This window comes from Chelonus insularis, unplaced genomic scaffold, assembly GCF_013357705.1.
Source record: "Chelonus insularis isolate UGA/USDA-ARS -01 unplaced genomic scaffold, ASM1335770v1 contig_321_pilon, whole genome shotgun sequence".
NCBI classification, from domain to species: Eukaryota; Metazoa; Arthropoda; class Insecta; order Hymenoptera; family Braconidae; genus Chelonus; species Chelonus insularis.
Genome location: NW_023276492.1, coordinates 427,641 through 437,268, shown reverse-complemented (window position 1 = coordinate 437,268; position 9,628 = coordinate 427,641). Strand labels below are relative to the sequence as shown.

The 9,628-nt window shown below is 26.3% G+C and overlaps 1 protein-coding gene and 1 long non-coding RNA gene across 2 annotated transcripts in view; one reads left to right on the top strand and one right to left on the bottom strand.

The window, feature by feature from the left end:
• Window positions 1-450: 450 nt before the first annotated feature.
• Window positions 451-9,628, bottom strand: part of LOC118065692 (uncharacterized) — a 113,361-nt gene continuing 104,183 nt past the window's right edge. Inside the window, exon 3 of the long non-coding RNA XR_004690185.1 lies at window positions 451-854. This is a non-coding gene — a long non-coding RNA (uncharacterized lncRNA). The remainder of the gene's footprint in view (window positions 855-9,628) is intronic.
• Window positions 1,542-2,282, top strand: LOC118065691 (peritrophin-1-like). Its single transcript, XM_035081141.1, has 2 exons — window positions 1,542-1,694; window positions 1,792-2,282. Exons 1-2 carry the CDS (start codon window positions 1,688-1,690, stop codon window positions 2,112-2,114), a joined length of 330 nt encoding a protein of 109 aa, XP_034937032.1. The 5' UTR covers window positions 1,542-1,687; the 3' UTR covers window positions 2,115-2,282.

Below are 9,628 nucleotides of genomic sequence, written 5' to 3'. Positions count from 1 at the left end.
TTCTTATAATCTATTTTTACACTGATACATTTATTTTTTTAATCGTTATAAAAAAAGATATGTTAAAAAAATTTTTGTTTTAAAAAAATGTTTCTTAAAACACATATTTTAACATTTATATGTTTCATTTTATATTGAATATTAATTGATAATTATCAGCTAGGTCATATATAATATAGTTAATGATATCAGGGATGATAAAGTAGAACCATCAAGGTGATTGACCATCTATTCTAGTCGTTGATCACTCTATAATTCAAGCTTATAGAAATACAAACCCATCATTTAAACATAAGTTAAGAATCATGGTTAAATAGAATCGATCGATTTTACAGACAGATTTTATAAACAATTCAAATAAAATCAAATTTAGAGTTAATTGTTCTTGATTATTTTATAATTCAATTAAACTATTTGAATGTGTTTTATCTCAATAAGTAGATTTATAAAACAAGTATTATTTATGAAAACATATTTTCAAATCAATATTATTGGTAATATCATTTGACTCATCTATGTTTTTGTGGGAAAAAATATAAAAGTAGATATTTGATTCATTATAGGGTAACTTTGCCCTTTAGCAACACTAATGATTTATAGTACGTGACCTACAGTCTATCTATAACTTAATTTTAGAAAATATTTTCTATGAAATGTAACAAAGAATGTTATCAAACATATTGAATAAAATTTAATTTTATTTCTAAGCTAAAATTTATTAATCAAATCAGAACTTGTCTGAGCTTCAATCAACCCAAATTTTCCATTCTCTTGACCACCTTTTTTTTATCCAGCTCCAGAACATTCTTTCCACGCTTCTCATCCACATTTTCCAAACCCTCTCGTCGTTGTCTCTAAAAAAAAATTATAAATTCAGATTATTAATTCATTTTAAAGTGAATGATTTAATTAATTTATACCGCCTTCCATCAACATTCATATTAAGAATAAAACTCACACCTGACTAAAGTTATTTATCAGCAGAATACATAAATTTTTATTCGTTGCAGAAAAAATTCAAATAAATAAATATCCTTACAATTATAAATAAATTTTTCATTAAGAATTAATAAAATTAATTTAATCAAATAAAATAAAATTAAATATTATTACAGTTCAGTAAAAATATCAATTCCATTACCATTAATTACTTGTCATTTTTTTTATATGTATCTCAACCAATAAATAATTAAAAATTTTATCAGCTTATGATAATTTAATAATTACTGCTAATTTGAAGTAGATGGATAAATTAATTAATTGATTTTTCAGAAATGTATTGAAATAATTTATAAGAAATATTTAATTAAATAAAAAGTATTTGATAAAAAAAATATTACATTGAAAAGAACATTACCAACATTACAATTTGTCTTTATATTATTTTACCGCCATACAAAGGTGATTTTTCTTCAAATAATCATCAAGTCACCTGATAATTAATAATACTACCGATTAATTGTCAACTGCAATTGATAATCATTATCAATAAAAAACAGAAGTTATTTGCTAACAATACATTTATGTAAAATGTTGATAAGGATTCCAAATGATTGCAAAGAAGGAGATGCAGAGAGAATTGTTGAGTATATAAATGGTTGTTTGACTTACTTGATGACCAATTAACTCTTCCATTCGCTTGTTAACTCATTTATTGTCTACGTGGAAAAATTTTTGTGGCGTCAAAATGAAAGGTGAGGTGACAAAAAATTGATTAAAGTGTTTATTTTTTAGTTTTCCTTTGCATTTTTTCAATATCACCATTTTTTAATCGACATATCAATTTTACAGTAATCATTTGTGCATTGATTTGTACCGTGGGCTTTATCATGGTTCAGTCTCTTGATGAAAATCTGTTTGACGACTCAATGAAAACATCAACTAATCCACCAAAACCATCACCAACGCCAAAGCCACCAGTTAATTGTCATGTTAAACCTGATGATAAAGATGAAGCAATCATTTTACCAAATCCAAAAGACTGTGGTAGTTATTATGTTTGTGTTGGATTACAACCAATCTGGATGCCCTGCCCTGATGGACTACACTTCAATCCAGATTTAAAAGTTTGTGATTGGCCAGCATTTGCTAACTGCACTGTTCAATCATTTTGATGTACGTAAATAATAGTAATAACTTGTATTCTACAAATATCATGTCAATATGTCGTATCTAATGATGTTGACTTATGATTAATTAGAACTAGATTATACATTATGGTAATAAGTTGACCATCACTGTAAATTTGAGAAAAATAAATATACTAACTCATTGACTTGTAACTATGGTGCATTAATTAGACCTTCTCCAATACTAATGTAATTTTTACTCATACATGAATGTCTACGAATCTAAAATGAGTAAAAATAATAGAATTCGTTTTAATTTAATGATTATTTATAAAATTTATTATAATGAGGTTTTAATTTGACCAATTTAAATATTAATATGGATGATATTTTTGCATTTATATAAAAATATTCTTTTAATTAACGAAATAATTTTTGTTTATAATTGAAGAACTGGATGTAATTTAATGTATCCAATGAAGTGATGTAATTTTATTCAATATTGCGGTTTGTTATAATTAGTCGTTTTCAGATAATGATTTTATTTTTTTGATAATATTTAAAAAGTTTTCAATTATTCTCGAAGTTTCATACAGTTGCTATTTTTGTATTGCAACCTTTTTCTGGGCATTCATGCTTAGAATAGTAAACTGAATTTCATCCTATTTTTGTAATAAAATGTCTCTTCTAAAATAGACATATGTATCAAATACATACATTTTTATTTGAATCGAAGTTCAATAACTACACAGTGACCACTATTTGGAGCAATGCTGTCATAATACATTCTTTTTTCTCCTGATGTCATTTAGTGACGCTTTCTCTGGTATAAATCCAAGATAGAAGAAGGAAAGGTTGAAAGAAAAGACGGCAGATGAGCAAGCAAGCGAAAAACGATTCAAGAATTGTTATCAAAGGCATTCCTTTTTTTCATTCTATTTTTTTTTCTGAATCTTCTTCCACTTTACACTTCAGCCTTTTGTTTTATTTATTTCATTTCTTTTTTCATTTTTCTTTTAATTACATTCCTTCTTCCTTAGCCGCATTTTTTCGTAAATTTTCCATGTCAAACAATAGTTGGCTGAAGAATAAACGTTAGTAATTTATATCTGAATTTTTATTAGTGTAGATATCCCGAACACCCCATAGAGGACGTCAATTTGCTGAGTTCTTGTTTTACCCTGCGGTGGCCAATTACCTTGCTAAATATTCACAAGTTCATTACGCGCTGAGTTAGACGCGTCTCAAGCCTCGACAGTGCTGTTATCTGATGTATGTGTATGTGAAAGGCTTTGTTGAAAATTTTTATCAACTTTTTTTACACTATTAATATTCAAGATTATAGTTGAAAATAACAGGTTAATAAAGAGAGAGAGAGAGAGAAATGAAAAACTAGAGAAGAAAATAAATAACGACTTTATGTACAATGAGAATTTTTTTAAAACTTTTTATATCTATTTAGCCATTGATAATTGGTAGAAAAGAGATAATGGCAAATAGACGAACAATTGGATATCGACGCGTCTCCTGTGGGTACTCTCGACGGGTTGGCTTCTAGTATAAATCTGTACAAGGCACTTGGTGAATTTATGTCCTGGGAGCAGATAGTAGGCCATTATAAATGAGATTTTAAGTACTCTATAACGTCGAAGTGACTTTTTTCTCCCAGATTTCCTTTTATTTTGTCAATCGACGAGAGTTAATAAATAATTCCAACGATCGATGAGTTACCGTGGAAATGTTGTGCTATCTTTCTTATGAGACGTATAAATTATATAACTATACAGAGTCACTATTATTACTGAAAGCGATCATATAACATATAATAGAACATCGAACGCAGTGAATTTGAAGAAAAACTGCTAAACGAAAATGCCAGTTAGTGAATAAAATCTTGACAGATGATCTAATGGAGAAATAATAGTTTTTTTTTACAGTCAAGATTTAGCGGCTTAAGTACACCGTTAAGCTTTATTTGTATTATTCTTGTAAAAATATAAAGAGTGATAGAATTTATTTTTTAACATAATTATTATTGTGCAATAAAGTCTATATTATGTATTAGATAAAATTATCTGTAAATTGGAGAAATGATTAATCAATCATTTGATGAATAACAGAATTTATAAATATTTCAGCTAATGTTGGTAGGATAAATAATAGGTGAATTATGTTGGAAACAGGTATCCATCAATTCTGAATAAAATTGGATAATGAGAAAGAATACAAATTTACAGTTGAAGCTGACAGATTTTTTATAGTCAATTTTCCTTTAGAATGAACGTGAATGCATTTCTTTGAATGGAATTTTATTATAAATAATCTTAGATTAATGTTATTTATCTACTTAGTTGTTTATTGAATAGACCTGGTGATTGAATCATTTTTTAAGCCCATTTTAAAATATAACATCGGTTAAAAGCAAAATGAAAAATGAATTGAGAACAAATAGAGTTAAGTTTGAAAGAAATTACTCTTACAACTTGAGAAGTTTTCAAGTAATATTTGATTAATTAAATACAGATTTCACTGACTTGAGAGAAGTAGTTTTTTCTTAAGTGAAAGTAATAACTTGTGTAATTTTCAATTGGTTTGATTGTTTGAAGTAAACTTTTTGGGAATATCTGTGTGATGACCTACAAATGAGTCATTGTGATGACGTCATTTTAAAGAATGTTAAGAATTCAATTCTGAGATTCCTGGGATAAAATTAGAATAGATCATAAGCTAGATGTAATACTTTCTCTTTATGAAGTGTTGATGATTTGAAAGTTTATAAATCAGTGATATTTCTAGTCAATGAATACTTTTACTACTTTGTAGTACTACAGGAACAGGTCCTAAGAACATTAATGAATAGATTAATTAATTGAGCAGAACAAAGAATGAAATGGTAATGGAATTTTTTTTAAATACAATGCTTTATAATGAAAAGTGAATAAGTATTCTTTTCATTATTTATTTTGATATTGAAAGTGATGATTTATGTTAATGTACTTATTAAAATGATAAGCAATTATTTATTCATAAGTTATCATGTAATAAATCTTAGGTGTGATAATGTTATTATCATAATTAATTCTAATAATCTTCATCAATTTCTACGAGCTCAATGAATCTCAATCATTGATGTAATTTTATGGTCTTAACATAATTCATGGTGAAGCATTAAGACCAGATTTTTCAGCTAACTTAAAAAAGGTTTATTTTTTAATTTAAAGTCTGAAAAGAAGTGTAAAGAAAATTAGATTATGACATCAGTGATATAAATCAATTAATTCCTGTTAATATAATTGAAGTTATCTTGCAGATCTGTGATATTATCATTACAATGAATTATTGAGTATCAAAGTGATCAAAGTACTAGTATTAATAGAGATATCTAATTTTATAAATGACAAATTTGATTATTTGTACGTCAAGAAGTGAGAAGTGATTATTTATTAATGACTCACTAATTAATGTAATGAATTATGCGTTAAAAGTTAATTATAATGATTTTTATTTGAATGTTTCATAGAAATTTCCAAGATAAAATTAAAATTTGGAAGAAAATTAATTGATTAAATTTAGATTAATTTCTAATTTAAATAAATTGTGACCCAATTGCTCGTGGCTGGTTATCATACACTTGATAACATCATGTAGCGGCTCTTTGACATTATAATTATCTAGGTATTTAAGAAGATAAATATAAACATTTGAGACATCTTGTTCTCAGCTACTGATAAAAGATAAATACGGAAAATAATGATTCAGGTAGATAGTGAAGCTTCCTAATCATGAATCAAAGTTCAAGTTTTTCTTATGTTTACAAGAATAATTCAAAGATTAATCGAAATGATTTTTTAATGTAATGCAATAAACATATTTAAAGAAATAGATAATTTTTTTTGATATAGTTAAAATATTTGAACTTATATGGCTTTATTATTACCAGCATTGTCTGACAATTTAATGTTGCTCGAAATGCATAACGAGATGAAACTTAATGGGTTGATGTTACTTCTGGATATACATTTTCTATATTCCTATTTAGAGCAGGTATAAATTATGCATGATTCACAGATGAATTTAGAAACACATACATTAAGTAGGTACATTGCATACATGTATAATACATGTACAAGAATGTATTTTAGGTGTACATAGAAAGAGATAAAACAGAATTGTTTTATTTTATATTAACCCGTACTCTTTTAACATATTTCAATCAATAAGCTATAAAATTTGTAAAAAAAAGTATTTTAAACTTTATTTTTGATCGAATTATTTTATATTTAATGAGTTGGAAATTTTTTGATTCACAAAATCATAAATAACGAAGGTATTTAGCCTCTTCCTATATAAAATATCGTCAAGTGAAAACTTTAAAGGACAGACAAGTTGATGGAGCATGATAAAGAATTCGAAATATTTTTTATTGATGTCAGTAATGGAAAATATTCGAGAATATTCAAAATTTTCTTGTAAAATTTGAACTTCTATTGTTTGATTATTTAATTTAAGATGCAAATATATATAAAGCTAGTAAATAAGTAGGTAATAAAATATCTAAGGTATTATAGAAGAGCGAAATAAACCATTCAAAATCTTGAAGTCTTTGGCTTTGTGTATAGTAAACAATACTTCTCTTTAATTAAATGAAGTTAGTAAAGGCAGGGAATTTTTCTTCATGATGAAGTAGAAGAAGAAGAATTCGTGGAAAAAAAATAGCAAATAAATAAATTAAAAGTAGTTAAGTTTAATATTCATAATTCTTTAATTGATAGAAACTAATTAATTGTTCTATTTATGAAGATAAAAAATATGATTTATTTGATGTATGTAATTAAATTTTATTTGTAAAAGTTGGATGACATTTTTAGAATTCAATTAATTATGTAAAATATTCAAATTCTTAAATGCATTTATAAAATAATTTCTTATTTACAATATTTGTAAATGTTTTTGCAATCTTTTTGGACATGTATTATTTATACCATGATGATAGCATCGTAGTTCTTGGATAGGTCAAGTTTTAAGTTGAGTTAAAGTTTAGCTGTTAAACGTTAGATGTAAGAGAAAACGTGAGTTCAAGTCTTTGGGTAACTTTTATTGTTCCATGGCAAGACTCAGGACAAGGGTTTAGGTCACTAGACATCAAGTTAGTCCCAACTGAATGTTGGAGTATTAAGGTCGTTCAAGTGCCTACTACTTACTAGGACTATTTACTAATTCTAATTAACTAGTAAACTATTATAGGTTCATAAAATAATCACCATAATATCAAAAAGTTTATTCTAATCCTACCAATTTCTTCATTACTTTTCATCTTGTATATTACTTCATGCATAAAAATGGTACATTAAAATCTATTAGGAAGTATTTTTTTTCTTCAAGCAGAGTATGCTTTTACTGTTAATTTGTAATGTAATATTCATTGTTGAAGATTACTGTGGATATATAAATTTTACGATAAAATATTGAATTTCACCAGGCATCCTAATGAATAATTTTTTTTTATTTCAAAAATATTATATAAATATTTGAGAAGTAATGATAAATATCAATTTTGATAACATGGTTTTGTGTTATAAATGACATAATTTCAGGATTATAAATTAGAGATAAAGTTATAACGTTATCGAAATGAGCTCCAGGCACTTCGTCACAAGGAGAATCTTATTGTGACATTAATAGGAATTTCTACAGGGTGTACTAAATTGAAGCACAACGCATGCGTGATTTTATGTATTTTATACATGATTAATTCTCGCTGGTCAATGACTTGGCTTTATTTTTATCTTGAGAAGAAAATAATACGGCTAGAGATTAATATCATAGAGTTTCACATTTGTTTCATTCTAATTAACACAATCAATTGTGAAATAAAATATATTCTTATGCTAAATATTTTTTTAAAATCCCTTCGAAATCCTAACACTTGAAAAATATTAAATAATTATTTGCAATAAAGAAAGTTATTTAATAAAATAGAATTACTGTTAAAAACAGAATTTTTTTTACCTTTTAGACTGCACGAAGACGAAGGAAAATGTATAAATATGTATAGCATATGTAAAATGTATGTCTTTGTTTAGACTTAAGCAATTGAAAATAGTGTTTACATCGTATGATTGAATTTTTAAAAATATCTAGTAACTTTATGACTCTCAATTTTTAACATGTCTTTCAAAATTAAACCCAAAATGAAAAAAGAATCTCGAAAGTTTTTGTAATTTATTATTAAAAACTAAAACTTGTATCGTATTTTTTAAAGTCACTTGTAAGTAACTATGATTGGTATAATGTAAATACACAACTAAATAACACAAAGTTCAATGTAAATTGAAGGACGATTCAATACAAACTTTCTAATAATTAATCAATCTCTACATGTTGAATAAAACACATAACCGTTTAATGGCATTAAGGCTTTGATTTTCTATGCTACTTGCATGCAGAATCATTTATGTATGATCCCTATGCGTGACAGTGATTCCGCTAACTGAAAATGATTAGTCCTACATCGATTTACAGTTGTTATAACGTCGCTTTTAATCTTTCATTCCCATTTCCTAACCCTTTGTAAGTTTATTCTCAGCAAAGTAGACATAATTACTTGATAAATTATATCCACTATAGACAAGTAGAATATGAAAATCTTCCTTTAAAATTCATCTAGGATTTTAAAATTAAATTAGTCAAATTTAAGATATAAAATGATAATTTATTTAAAAAATAAATTTATTTTAAATTATTAAAAAAATGCGTTTTTTTGTTTTATGAAGGTATTTATATTACAGTATTGTTTTAATTCTAAATATCAATGATGCATATGAATAATAAAATTCCATTAATCTATTTTAAAAGTGATATTACGACATAAACTATTCAAACATTCCAAACACAATGAGGGAACGTAACGAAATAATTAATAAATTTTCGAAATATTCAAATGAGCCTTCATGAGCGATAGAAGTTTAATAATTAGAGTATTTGAATATAACTGGAATCAATATTCAAATATTCGAACTATTACTTATTTATTTTAATTTATTCATGCTAAAATACGTGTAAGTTGAGTAAATAGAAATTGAAAGAGCATACCATCAAGTTATGATTGAGATTTAAGTTATTGACAAGTTACTTTAGTGTGGCTTCAACGGATAGGGGGATAGGGATCTTTCATCTTTATCTTCCTCTCTCCTTTACTCGTAGATTATCCTCCACCTTACTGGGGTGGCCCACTGCCTCCTGATTTCCCTTAGGACACAACCCTTATTCGGAATCTATTCTTTCGGCCGCAATGAGTACCCTCTAGGTCTCTCTAAGGTTTGCCCACTTTAATATATTCTTGTATATTCTTGTCGAAGCGTTTTATGGTCTATTGCAATGTAATTTTGTATTGAAACATACAAAATGAATACCATCGGGGCTATATTTAAGTGAACTGAAATTAATTATGTCAATTGACACGTAACCTCGTGTAAAATAATTTTAACTCATGATAAATTCAGATGGAATCCATTTACCAACGTTATCATCTGGGACTAATGACTTTTATGATGAATTGT